We start from the raw sequence: 14,954 nt of genomic DNA, 5'->3' as shown, positions 1-14,954 counted from the left end.
TGATGACTCTGAACATGGCAGGTTGGGCATGAGGATACATATTGGAGAACATTGGGAAAGTGTTGTGGATGCATCACCCTTTTACCACTTTATATCACCATTTACATCTTAATTTTCATAAGAATGGCTCAAGAGTAAAGCTGGAGCCAACAGCAGCCTTGGCTGCTCTGCTTTTGTAGTGCTGCTGTTCATTTCAAGTAGAGATAATCACTTGGATATTATGCTAGAATAGAATGGTATTCTAGAATTCTGCTAGGTAGAATGGAATCTCAAGGTAGGCTTAAAGCAGGGATGGAGTAGGGAAGTATATGGAAGAAAACAGATTTGGCTTTAGTCCCTGTTCAGAAGAATTTTCAGGGGAAACATGGGGATTGTTGAGTGCAGGGTGTTGCATTTTTCAATCTATGGTAAAATTTATGGCCTAAATTTTGGCCTTACTTACATCATGTGCTACTCCACTGCCATCCAGTGAATAATAATTAGCTTTCCTGCAGTGCTAAGGTTTTTAGGGAATGTCACTCATCCAATTAATAATCAAACTAAATTCTGAGCTTGCAATTCATTATTTTTGTTGCTGGCCAAAGAAAGATGCCTACAAATACCCTTATGATAAATTAATTGTAGTAATCACAGAGTTAGAATGACATAGAAAAATATCCAAGTGTTATTTCAGAAATGCTTCTAATTGGATGAATGTCTGCTGGTTTGTTGGGTTTTTTACTTTTTTCCTTTGGGTGAGTACTGAGTTTACATAAAAATCAGGTAGCTACATGCAGAAATCCTGAATGAAATTTACGTATGCATGCATGTAAGTACATACAAACTATGTTTAAATGTGTTTCTGGTCAAATACCTTGTTCCTTAGAGTGGCCAGTGGCCTTCTTCCTCTGATTCTTTCTGCCCCTGCCCTGCCTCCTTTCCCTTCTGGATAGAAGTAATTTTGTGGTCTACTCATTTAATTGACACATTTGATAGGCTTCAACAAACTTTACCTTCCATGGTATTCTAACTTTTAAATATTACTTAGTGCTTTTGTCCCCATAACATTCTGTGGCAATATCTTCCAGGTTGTCTCTATAAACCACTTAGGTGCACTTGCTAAAAGATTTCCTATTAATCTTCCTAGTTATTTCTTATTATTTCAATTTCTCTCCCATTGTCAAGGAAAAATATTTTTAAACCTAACTTGTATCACTTTTTTGTAACCTGGGTGCTACTGCAGTTACAGCACAGGACAAAATTCTCATATGGGTGTGTCTATATTAATGTATGTATTGATATATGAATAAGTGTGTATATATATATATATGTATATATATATATATATATATATGTAACTCCTGTGTGCATCACACTATTCTGCTTTTCTTGAATCCCCCTGTAGCAGCATATTTCTTTATAAGCATCACCATATTTGTTACTAAATGGATGTTTGCAATAGCAGGTCCTGAGTAGGCTGTAGCTCATGCTCCTACACTGAATTACAGCCTAAAATCATGTTTTATTAGAAAGACAAGCTAAAGTTCATCTAGGACAATTTAGCTTTACTATTAATTGCTTATACATTTGCTAGTCTCGCTTTCTGTTTCATTTATGAAAAGGACTGAGCTGATAGGAGTCCTGTATCATATCCTGATTATTTATGTACCTGGGCTACAAAGTGCAGTGTTCCTCACAGGTTCTAGTAAATCTCATGTGTGAATCCTTTTGCCTCCATTTTTCAAATATGTGACTGTTGCATTTGTAATTTGTACCAAAGAAGCCAGTCTGGAGACATGCTTATTGTGCATCTACAAAATACACCTTAGGCAAATAATTTGCAAATCTTCTTAATGAGTCTGGGCTGCAAGATGAACAAATTAATGCTCTAAAGAAACCTGAAAATAATCCTTTGCAAGCTACAAGCTTGCACTTGTAGCTGCGTGCATCTGACAGCACTGCTAAAATCTGTTGTCACCATTTTATTTCCTGGAACCAAGAAAATCACACACTGAGCTTTTCCCCATTGCATTGGGCAGATGCAAAACAATCCTGTTTCCCTGGAACCAGAGCCAGCTGGGTCTTTGCTGAATTGTACCCAGGAATGGTGGTAGACCTGGCAATTTTGTCACACGTAAAAGTCCAACAAGAGAGAGAGTTTAGGCTTTACTCTAAAACCCTTAATTCTATTCTCTTCATGAACTTGCATCACTCTTCAGAAGGAAATTAGTTCCTGGGAATACTTTGCTGGTCTCAACAAAGTTCTTCATCATAGAATTTGACTCTGCCTACCTGGCTTGGCACTTTATTGCTCTCTCAGACTGTCTAAAAGGCATTTCCAGGCTGAGAAATGCAGCAGTAGTGACTTTTCCAATGGGTGGATCATACAACTCTCCTGGCAGCACAGCAGGGTTGTTGAACACCTCTTTACTTCATACACAGCGGATCTGCAGGCAGATTCCAGACTTCATCCTTCCCAGGAGAGTGAGATTTACTGCATTTGAAGAGAAGACACAGTGCAGGTGCTCCCTATGTATTAAACCTGCAGGTGCTCCCTGTGTATTAAACAAATGGTTCTCTTCTTGCTCCTGAGATGTGTAAGGTTAAAGGGCCAGATGGGAGGCTGTCATCCCCCCAAAAAATTATGCAGTCTAACCACAGCTTTTTTCCCCATGCTTCCTCAAGGGAAAGCAAATATGTTTCACAGATATATGTTTCAAACTGGTCATATGAAGTATCACAAAGTGCATGATGCAGAATGGACTATAAAGTAAATCTGGATATGGGTTCTAAATGTCAAAACAATTTGTATCACTAATAGTACACAGAATTCTTAGTTCAAAAAGCCATTGCTACAAAAAAAACCCCAAAGTTAGTCAAAGAATAGACTAATTGATTCCTTTAAATTGACTACATGACCTTTAAAGGTGCCATCCAACCCAAACTGTTCTGTGATTCTGTGACTCTATGAATACACCCCACTCTTGATCAATAGCAAACATGACACTATTAACTTATTCCACAGACACTCTGATTTCAACAGATCTATGAGGTGAAAATTAACCTTTTTTTTTACTCCATTAGATTCTTCATTATATAAAATATAATTTCATTTTTTTCTGGACAATATAATATAACTGCACCCCTCAAAAAAGCAAGACTGTGATACCCCAAGGTTCAGCTATTACTGCCCTGTTTTGCATACTCAGTTCTAGTCCATATGTTTAAGAACTGTTATTTCAAACCCTTCATTGTGGAACAGAAAAGCCAAACTAAATATTTACTGCTGTCAAAAGAATTAAATAATATCCCTTTCAATATTAATGTAGCATTAGAAATCTTAGAATACAATGTAAGACTGGAATTAAGAGACTCACATTTTAATATGAACAGGTTTCAAGACTCAAAAATCCCCTGCTAAAGGGTCATTATTTGAGGAGAAGAAAAAAAAAATTAAAAGCAGGTGTTTATTCTATAAGCATAATAATTTCCCAAATATTGCTCCACTGGTGGAGTAGGGTATATACCTAAAAATATGCATTTGTCTTTTTGTCGCAGGGATGCAAATATGTCATCAGCTGTATTCTTCACTGGAGATGGCCCATTTGTCACCATCACCGAAGGAGGTAACCACAGCCTAATTTTTACAAAAAGGTGGGTACAGTGAGGTTTCTTCCTCATACAAATGATGTCTTTAACTGTTGTGGTGATTATTTATGCACTAATATATAGCTCAAATCCTTACTGACATCTCTGTCCATTTACTGTGGAAATGGTATGCTCTTTTATCAAAATATTTCTTATCTAAAAATCTCTAAATTATGAGTACATAATATAGTAGAATTAAGACTACCTATATATAATATAGAAGAATTAGGATGGAGTGACATTCACCCATAGTTATAGACCAGTTGTCACAGTAGGTTCTCTCTGTAATCAGCAGAGAAAAATAAGCACTCCAAAATGTGATCCATCAAGGCATCTCTTGAAATATGATGGGTCACACTCTATAGTCCTTTGACTTTATTGATATAGACTTTGGACACACTGCGGATTGCTAATTTAAGCCATCCACAGACAGGAATCTATATTTAAACAAACTATCCCCACTCAAAAAATGCCTTCTGGATATGTCTCCACCTTTACAAATGAATCATTAGATGACATGATCCTCAGAATACATTTGATTCTATTCTAATTTTTCTCAGTCTAAATAAATGCTGAAGGGATTCTGAAGGGTACTAGAAACTGGTAATTTCTTGTAGATTAAATGAAAATGTGATATTAGCCCAGGATTATATCCTCAGGATTTACAATACAAGCAAAAAGGCTTGCTGTCATCAGTTTAAAGAATTGTAATGACTTCAATTACTGTTTTCTGTTTATAAGAGGCTTTATTGTATTTTTTTTTTCTGGATTTCTACCAGAACACTGAGCCAGAAAATTACTGTCTAATTGCTAAAATGCTGAAACCATGTTGAGGACAGCAACAGTCCATGTTCTTTCAGTTTCCTTTAATAAACATACCACATAGTTACAAAGCAAGAGACATGTCTTAATTTTCTATGGTCTATTATTTTGTCTCCAGGAAAAAAAAAATTAAAAGTTAAAATGTTCTATAATTAGAACATTTTATGTTCTAATTATACTCTGTTAACCCCAAACATTTATCATTCTCATGGGTGGTGAAAGTATCTTAAATTAATGGAACATCATTTGAGGTTATTTTTCTTTTTTTCTTGAGTGAATGTCTAAACCAGCATTGCCACAAGACATCTTGAAGAGCAGTAATGACTTAAAGATGTCTTCTGCTAATGCCTATTAAACACTAAAAGTGATTAAAGCAGGAGGAAACTGAATAAATTCATTTATCTTAGTTGTGTTTCTCTTGCAGAAATAGGTGTCTTCTTCCATGTTTCAGCTGATAGGAATCATTTTGCAGGGTGACACTATTGCAGATTCACACATGGCTTTTCTACATAAAATGAATGCTAGAAATATCACACAGATTTGATAATTTAAGCAACTGAATTAATTAACTGGTAATCCATTTATAAAATGTATTTCTCACATTGTTTTTTATTCAAGTGCATCCATCACTGAAACAAAGGAGGGCACATATAATAGGGTTTGAAATCTGCAGTGACAGAGACAGCAAAAGAATTCACTGGTGCCCTTAGGTAATGTGTTTTTTGGCAGAATAGTTTTGTCAGAGCCCCAGATCCTGCCTTTTAGATACATGTGAGCAGATTCCACAGGGACTAATTGTTTTTGCCAATTCTAAGTGAAGATCATGCTCACAGATATCCTAACTACTCCAGATTTCTGCCTGGCATGCTGCTTGACAGCTGACACCCAGAGAGGCACAGAGGAGGGTGTTCAGCACATGCCTCTGGTGCCTTTTGGCCACTCCTGTGCAGACCAAGAGGCAGCTGAGAACTGTTGGGCTGAAGTGCAGGCCAGGAAGTGCCTCTCCTGCGGGAAGCTAGTTCCACTAAGAAGAAAATTAAATAATTTCTACTGAAGCAACCAGTAGGTACATGTGGTGGGACAGGCAACTCCATTTACACTGAACATGTAAAATTAAAGGGACAAATCTGACACTTTGGCTGTTAGTTCGGGTAGTTTATGCATCTACCTATGAGAAAGCATAGGATCAGATAAAAGACCTAATATACAGCACTACTGATCCCCCCTTTGAAAGCCTATGAAGGCATAGTGGAAAAGGGTATTTAGTGGCTATGACTTTTATGCAGAACATGGTTTTGGTTTCTTGCACTTTTGGTTTCTTGATATTTGTCTGCTTACGGATTTGGATACATGTCACAGAAAATGATTTCCACTTTTTAAATTACAGCTTTAAAATTAGGTACCTACCTTGAAGTAGGAAATGGCAATGGGGGACTATTCAGGGCCAGAGGATTATCTCATTTGCACCCCACTATAGTGAAGGTTTAACTGGGGAGGTGGTGGGTGGTTGCAGTTCCCACTTTATTTCATGTACCTCTACCTCTGTGCCATTGGGAAATTACTGGGTCACATCTCACAGCAGATATCAAACGTTAGAGCAAACACAGTGAGGGATATGTCATTCCCTATCATGTTTAAAGTATCCTTCACCTACTCTATTTAAAAATGGAATGTGGAAATGCTCACTTGAAACAAACCGTTGGAAGAGCTTGGTTTCCTGTCTTCCCCTCATTCTTATTTCTGTGTGTATCAGATTTGAATTGCTAGCACACACACTGTCCCAAGTGTTTCAGATTCATTACAGACTATAAACATAATATTAAAACCTCTGGGTATCAGAAATGCTTGAGCAGTTTTGATCTATGGTCTTAAGCTCTTTAGACACTGGCTTTATATATTTGCTAAATAATTTCTAACCTAGCATATGTAACTACATATTTTACAGTAGCATTATTTTCTTAGTAAAATGATACAGGGATATAAAACTAACCTCTTTAATTCTTTGGTCACACTGATCTCTAGTGGTAAGGTACTGAAAACAACTCAAAAGGTAGGAAAAATACCATAGGCAGCTATAACTTTATTGAAAATCTGTCTGAGATAGATGACCCATTTCCCTAAAACACAAGAGTCAACTTTTATTTCCATAATATAAATCAATTAAGTGCCCACTGAAGAGAAATATGTACATTTAAAGTTGTATAACATATAATGTTGTATACTTATAATTAAAACATAATTTAAACATGTGGCATTAGTTATTATACTTAACAGGCTGATACTGCTAAATGAATGTACTTCCACATATATGATTATATAAATTTCTCTGTGTGTTTATGTATATATATTTGACAGAGTTATCTGGTGTGAAGATCCTTGTGATTTAATTGCACTTTCATTCTAGAGAACACTGTTTGGACAATCTGGTGGTTTATCTGCAATGTAACATTCAATGTAAGTACACAGAATCCAGGAATATTTCACAGAGAGATCAAATTGGTCAGACCATAAAGCCAAATGTTTATAGCTTGAATGGAAAGGTTAGGGAATGGACTATAAATGCTATACTCATAATGACATAAACAAGGAAAATTTAGTCTTCATTTGATTTCAGTGTTAAGTGCCCACTAGAGATGGATCTGTAGTGAAAACATTTATAAAATAAATGTATAAAAATTCCAGAAGGTCAGAAGAAAGAAAACATCTAAATCCAACTTAGACAGTTGCATCTTGATTTCAGCTCTAAAAACCCAAGCTTTTTTCCACAGTATTTTTGAATAGCATTTCAGATTATACAAAGCCTTGTTTTTTCTAAGAAAACTGACTAGTCTAATAAAATATGCTACATCCCTTTATTTTTTTATTTTATTTGATTTTATTTTGCTTTATCTTAGCTTGTGGAAAACACCTGGTAACTCAGAATAATGGAAGAATTATAGGTGGAAATGATGCCAGAAAAGAGGCTTGGCCTTGGATCGTTTCACTCCATTTTAATTTCCAACCCATTTGTGGAGCTTCCCTTGTCAGTGACGAGTGGCTGGTGACAGCAGCACACTGTGTCTATGGGTAAAGTTCTTTTATGTGCAAGTTCACTAAGGAGGCATCAGATTATGAACAAATTGTGACACTGATATGAAAAATTAACAACTAGCTTCTGATTTAATTACCGTGTTTTGAATCCCTCGTAGGCTCAGCTGAAAGCTCCCTTACTTCCTGGTAAATCCTCAGTCCTTACTTTAATGCAGAGAATTGTGGAAACCAAGCAGCATTTCCTGAGCAATACGGAATTGCACTTTAAATGCATGGTATTAATACTGAGCATTGGTACTTAATCCATAATTATTGTGGGCCTCCATAAATTAGGTGAATCCCTACCAGTGGTGTAAAAGGTGACATCATATCCCATAAATTAAATGCAGCATTCCTCCTGTATATTATCCTGGACTGATCAAGATTTACTGTGCATCACTGGAACAAATCTTGATTTCTGTGCATTGATTAGGCAATATTGGATATCCTCTCTATGGTGTTATTTGTACCATTCAAAGAAGTGATGCATATTGAAATATTTTCTAGGATTTGCTTTCATAATATCTACATTAAATACAGATGTTGTAAAAGACATATAGAAATTGGAATGGATAAATAAAAAAAAAAAAACAAACTAACAAAAAAACCAACAACAACACAGAAACATCCCCCCAAAAAAACCAAAAAAAATCACAAAACAAAACCAAAATTAGACTAGAACTTTCACTACAAATAGCTAAATAGTAAGGCAGTGGAAACTGTGCCAAAATCCTAACACTGCCTCATGGCATGACAGGCCACACAAAGACACTAAAATGAAAAGGATTAAGCCCTCTTAGTTTCCATACAATAAATCCACAATTGTCTTGATACTTCCTTTTCACTTCAATCACCTTTCTATTTTCAACTAAATCTAATTTTACCATCTTACCTTTGCTAGAATTTTCCTAAATTGAAGCTTGCAGTTTCACACCTTCTAAACATTTAACTTGGACACTCCTAGTTTAGAACAAAAGAACCTCTTGATGTCAAACCAAAAGGTGAGCAGAAACCAATTCAGTCCAACAATCAGGCTGAAAATGTACTTTTTAAACCATAAAGTGATTGATTAAAAACCAGAAAATATTTAAGTTCCCTGATGAACACAGCCTCAAACCAGCACATGTAGATTAGGAAAAAAATGCAGATTATGCCATATTTTGTTTTAGCACATTTTGTTTGATTGAGATTAAGAACTAAGAAACTAGCTTTCTGAGTCTATGAGCTGCAGCATTTCCAGCAACATCTTAGACCTCTTATTCTTTAGACATTCCATTACAATTTTCTAACTGGGACCAATATTAATTGCCTGCTGGGAAGTCAGTGGTATTCTTCATAGTGTTTAAAAAGCCATGGTAATTTAGTTAATGTATTTTCCTCCTCTGCACCACCATTTGATTAATTCATTATAAATAATACATGATAAACTCACCATAAAAAATCAGCAACACATATCTGCAGTGTGGCTATTTAAGACCGTGATACGGAATTCTAAGCACATCTACTCTGTTCTATTTATTTGACAAAATGTGCACATGCTATGGATTACCACGAGGCTGAATATCAGCATTTTATCTGATACATATTTTTCGAAGCTTCCATTAATCATTACTAATCGTGAATACTCTCCTTGCAACTTCTAGGCGACAACTAAAGCCATCCCGCTGGCAAGCGGTTCTTGGCTTGTACAGTCAGTCAGATCTGGCACAGCCCCCAGCAGCGGTTCGAAACATCGACAGAATAATTATAAATCCTCATTACATGAAGCAAACAAAAGACAGTGATATTGCTCTGATGCACCTTCAACACAAAGTGAAGTATACAGGTGAGTTTTTATATTCCCAAAAGACCCATTTATTCCCATTTATTCTATTATGCAGGGTGGTAGGGAGTCTGCTCAGTACTTCCTGGATATCTTGGCAAAAAGTGGGTTTGAATTAATGAATGTTTTCTGGTATGACTTCATAAAAACCTGAATACAGGGAAGAGGTTGAAATTGATTACTTGCTTCTCATTCACAGATTACATACAACCTATCTGCCTACCAGAAAAAAATCAACAGTTTTTACCAGGAATTAAGTGCTCCATTGCTGGCTGGGGAAATATTAGGAATGAAGGTGGGTCACCTGCTTGGAAAATTCTGACAGGCATGTAGCTGTGAGGGGAATCTTGTTCCTGTTCCACAGGAGTTGCTAAGGTCAAATAGTTTAGAGAGCTACTCTTCCATATGAAAATTTAGGAACATTCCCATTCCACTATTCCTTCTCTGAAGAAAAATGATAGTTATAACATATCTCTTAGAAGAAAACATGCATATCTAAGTTCATTAGGCTATGAAGAAAGCTTCATACATCCACTTAGAAGTTATGATGACTACTTTTCTCAACATGAAATATGTACATCTTGGTTCCAGATATTGGGTGGGGGAAGAGGAAGATTAGTCTTTCTGGCAATGTGCAAATGATTTTTCCTAGAAGTCAAGAAAACTGACTGCAGTGTGAAATGTATGTTCTATGTCATATGCTCCAGATTTGGAGTCTCTCTGAAATAATAAATATGCCATTTCACTTCCACAGTTGAATACATTGACTTCTACATTGAATTGCATTTAAAAATGTGGGTAGGAATTAATAAAATAATTTAAAAAAAACCTTTAAATAACCAAAGTTACACAATGAATAGTGAGGAAACACTTGACAACCCATGCTCCTAAGCCTTTAATCATCCCTTAGATCTCCCCACTGTGAGTTCAGAGTCATTGATTTTAGTAATCTTGATTCAGTTGTAACCAAATTCAGTCTCATTACACAAATGAAAGGCAGAATTCAGTTAACGAGCCCTGGTTAATCAGTGACTGTGTTACAGGGACATAAGCCTGAATAGTACAGCAGTAAGGCAGGGATTCCTGCTGCTCAGGAGCATGCCGAACATGCTGGAACAGGAACAAAACCATCAGCATTCCCAGTGGGATGCATGTATTCAATGCTGCAGGTAAATGCACTTTGTATTTTCATCAGGTCCCTCTTCAGATATATTGCAAGAAGCAGAGGTCCCTCTCCTTTCTAATGAAAAATGCCAGCAATGGATGCCAAAATATAACATTACTGAGAATATGCTCTGTGCAGGATATAAGATGGGAGGAATAGATTCCTGCCAGGTAAGTAGAAGCAACTCATTTCCACTGCTGGCTTAAACCTCATCTAGTTACTGAAAAAAAGGCTCCCAGATCCTCACTCATGAAAAACAGAACAACCCCTGTCCGTTAATGTAATTTCTACTCATGGTACTTTGCTCATTTAATACTTTATCAGGATACAAGTTTTTTTTTTTTGGTTTTGTTTTTTTTTTTTTGTTTTGTTTTGTTTTTGTTGTTTGTTTGGGTTGGTTTTTTTTTTTTGTGTGTGTGTGTGTGTGTCATCTTGCCATAAACAACTATATGGGAGATAAATATGAGGACTGGAATTTTTTTGCACTAGGCTTTGAATAATTCCTGCTGAGTAATTCCATGAAGAAGAGAGGCACATGCTTAGAGAAATGCAGAGAATAGAGAAATAAATACCAAATAGACTAAAGTTTCAGAAATCCTTCATTATGGGAAAGAGAGGGAGCAAAGCTGCTTTTCCCCAGAATCTGTAGACTCTGGACACCTTTCCTAAGCAGACACCACAGTATTTCAAAGAGGCTGCCTTTCTGCACTGATATATGTTCCTCTGGGTTTAATTTTTATCCATTACCGCTATCTTTAAAACTCGCTGCTTCTCTTTGATGATGTACTCAGAGGTGGCTGCTGCATGATTTTTCTCCCACCAATATGAAGTCTGTGGCATGGAGACTGGCTGGCTTCCCTCAAGCCTGATGAGGAGCACTCTCACCTAACTCCTATTGCCTTGCCCTACCAACCTGAGCCTTCACCACGTGCCCTGACTTTGCCCAGTTTAGTCTAGAACAAAGAAAGCCTAATGTCCTTTCCCCTCATGGCTTTTATCTTTCCCTTTTTCTTTCTGAACCTTATACTGAATAAAAACAAAAACAAAACAACAAAAAAAAAAGAAACCCAAAACAAAACAAAAACCAATTCAGTGTAGCACCACAGGCTGATACAGAGTACAAGTGACCAGCACTGTGATCAATGACCAGTCAGCCATGAGCAAAGAGGAACAACTGATTCTTGATAGCACAGGCCCCTCTAGGCTGCTGTCACAGCCTTTAACATTCTGGGATGCCCTAGGATATGGGCAGAAGTATTTTAATGGCTGAGTCCTTGCAGAATTCTCTGGTAAAGATTCATTCACAGGGCCTGGAGAAGACACAATTAATACTGGTTCAACTAACTTGATAGACAATGAAAAATAGTAATTGTTTTCTTTCTCATCAAGACACCCATGGCTGACTCATCCCCAGTCAAGCGAAATCAATTTCAGTCTCTATTACAATGCTACGTCTGCTAAACTATTGAAAAGGAGGTGAAAGAAAAGGACACCTTCTCTTCTGGCAATCTTGTTATTTTGTTCTCTAATTGTGAGACTGTGGAAACTCTGGGGTGACTGAAAGTAGAACCGTGTTTTGGCTGAATATATTCAACTGAAAAAACCCTCCACACTTACCTAGGCTTTGTGAAATATAAAGGGCTGAACATAAAAGAAATAAGATTAAAAAATCTCTTGAAGTCCAGTCCTGTATTGGAAGACTGATAACAGCTTAAGCTCATATCACTTAAAAAATAAAGAAAAAATAAATTAATCATTTCAATTTTTTTTTTCACATGGAAATATTCATATTGATCTCCCTTCCTGGTGCTCAGGACACACAGGGGTAGAGCAGAGCACCTATGATTAAGGAACAAAATGAACAAACATCATAAAGAGGCTCTGCCTGAGAGTTGACACTGTTCACTTTAAACTCTTGAATTTGTTATTGCAGGGGGATTCAGGTGGCCCTCTCACATTTGAAGATGGGGACAAGTGGTTTTTGGTTGGTGTAATATCATTTGGAGAAGAGTGTGCACTTCCCCAACGACCAGGAGTGTATGTTCGAGTCACCATGTTTGTGGACTGGATCAAAAACATCATCTATTAGCTTGATATTTTTAATTATAGCAATGGAATTTAGATGTTGAAAGTAAGACATTGCATAATGATGTAAACTAGGCTGCCATTTCAATCTCACAGAGCAACTGAATAAATACATAAATCTTGGTGAGGAAAACATTGGTAACTTCTGCTACCAATGTTAATAAGACCCATTTCCAAGTGAGCAGAATATTTCAAAAGAGATGCTGTGGTTTTGTTAACAAATAGTTTAGTCATTTTACTTTTTGTTTTATATAGGATCTTAGGAAAACAGATTCTTTCAACATCAGTGCGTTAACTGCACAGTGGGGGGCTTTACAAAGCACAGGCAGTAAAAAAATGTTTGCAAACTGTAAATGCTGTAGTGGAAAATAATCAAAATTGTTAATATCGGGTGAAATATTATCTGGTTCATGTTTTTACATTGTGTTTTTCAATGTGCAATTTCATATTAATGCATAGTCAACTCTTCCCAGCAATCTCTCTGCATATCAAAATGAACGTACTTTAAACTGGGCTCTTGGGAGTTCCTCTGCCTTGCCTATACAAAAGTCTCTGGAGTGAGGTTTATAGATTGTGCAGAAAGACTGACCATGGATCATGCTGCTTTCTAATGAATAAACTGAATGTCAGCCAAATGTTCTCTCTTGTGTAATGTGTTTGGAATTAATAGAGTTTAAAAAAAATTGAATAGAGCTTTTTAGTTTTCTTTCTACGCAAGTGTTTGGCAATTATTCAAACAATTATAGAGATGGGCTTTTCCACACCCAGCCACAGACTCACTATACTGCAACTTCTTCTCATAAAAAGTGATATTTTTAAAAACATTTAAAAATAATAAGTACCAGTTCTCCCTCATGAATAATAGTATTTCTATATTATATGCCTTTTCTGTAGTGGTGATTTTTAATACATATTTTGTGCTTTGTAAAAAAACCAGCAGGGTATCCCATTACAGCATTCTAAAGGGGAAAGAATATGAAAACTTAAATAAGGGTTTTATCTTCTTGAGCTCTTTTATAAATGGGTTTCTATTAAAATATAATTACTTACTTGTTCAAATGCCTTAAATTTTACGGTGTCTTAGTGTAATATGATGCACTTCTTTACTTCTCTTTTCATACCAGTGTAGGACTTTAATGTGTTTATCATTCCACTGTACCGAAACTACAAAATGCATTCTCACATACTGTATAAGTTTATCTACACATATAGACAAAGGTGTTGTAAGCTCCTGGATTTGGTTCTTACAACCCTAAATGCAGGTATGAAGTGCTTGCAAACAGAGATTGGCAGTCACTGATTAAAAAAAAAAAAAAAAAAAAAAAACAAATCCCAAACTGCTTTCAGGTCTTTGTAAGAATTAGAGAACTAGGTCCAGACCAAAATCTGAAACTTTATCAAGACATCTGTGATCACAAAGAACACAGATAAACATAATTATGACAGAGAAAAGGTAAGGTGTTTTAGACACAGTCCTCATGTGAAAGACACAGTTTTTTAACATTAAAATATTAGAGTTGCAAATTTTATCTTTCATAGTGAAATATTGTTTCTCCTATTACTCTAAAAAGTAGAGCATTTTGCTACCAGTATAAATTTATTTGGATGAAGTAATTATATTAAAATGCTTAAGTAAAATGTGACCTGATTTTTGCATTTTTTACCATACATCACTATTGTACATTGTGTTTCAGTCTCTTAATGAAATACAAAAGCCAACTGAAAGCAGATCCAGTCACTAGAAAATGTACTTCCCAGGAATACAGTAAGATACTTTTATTTGTGTGTATTTTCCTGCTTCCCAAAATGTGAAGCATAAATGTATTTTGAGATATACACTGATAAACTACCTCATCAGGCTGAAAAAGTTCTATTATCAACCCTGGCATAAAAAGATATATCATATAAACTATTTTAATTTAAGAAGCCATTTTACTTAATTAATTATGTCTAGATAAAACTAACATAACCTTAGTCAATCATATTCTAGCCTTTGGTCAACATCCACATCTTCAGTTGCCTGCAAATTAACCTGTGGAGAAACCAGTCAACACTATGTCAAAACACTTGGGCAAAACAGATTATTTGCAATTGAGTCAGTTCAAAGATGCTTTGAAACAGAGGATGGATATGGTGAGAAATATGGAATTATTTTGTCCCAATAGCCAATATTTCTTATTTCTACATAAAATCTGAGCACACTACAACAGAAGCGCTGGATGCCACTTCCCCATCTGCCTTCATAGGGCATAGTTTGAGATAGGTCTGTACCAATGCCTGCCCAGCCATCACTTTCACTCTGTAAAAAACACTCCTGAAGGTATTTGCATTCTCCTAACTGCTGCTTCAAAATCACTTCTGCTG

General features: G+C 36.1%; 1 protein-coding gene across 1 annotated transcript in view; it reads left to right on the top strand.

The window, feature by feature from the left end:
* Positions 1 to 13,302, top strand: part of TMPRSS15 (transmembrane serine protease 15) — a 52,364-nt gene extending 39,062 nt beyond the window's left edge. The window contains exons 21-27 of the mRNA XM_068180322.1: positions 3,538 to 3,633; positions 6,854 to 6,903; positions 7,344 to 7,515; positions 9,162 to 9,343; positions 9,540 to 9,635; positions 10,536 to 10,675; positions 12,439 to 13,302. Coding sequence (XP_068036423.1) covers positions 3,538 to 3,633; positions 6,854 to 6,903; positions 7,344 to 7,515; positions 9,162 to 9,343; positions 9,540 to 9,635; positions 10,536 to 10,675; positions 12,439 to 12,594 — 892 coding nt within the window. The 3' untranslated portion in view covers positions 12,595 to 13,302. The remainder of the gene's footprint in view (positions 1 to 3,537; positions 3,634 to 6,853; positions 6,904 to 7,343; positions 7,516 to 9,161; positions 9,344 to 9,539; positions 9,636 to 10,535; positions 10,676 to 12,438) is intronic.
* The last annotated feature ends 1,652 nt before the right edge of the window (positions 13,303 to 14,954 follow it).

The sequence above is a fragment of the Anomalospiza imberbis genome, chromosome 2 (genome assembly GCF_031753505.1).
Source record: "Anomalospiza imberbis isolate Cuckoo-Finch-1a 21T00152 chromosome 2, ASM3175350v1, whole genome shotgun sequence".
Classification (NCBI taxonomy): Eukaryota; Metazoa; Chordata; class Aves; order Passeriformes; family Viduidae; genus Anomalospiza; species Anomalospiza imberbis.
Note: the sequence above shows the minus strand (reverse complement) of the source record. Positions and strands in the feature narration are given on the sequence as shown.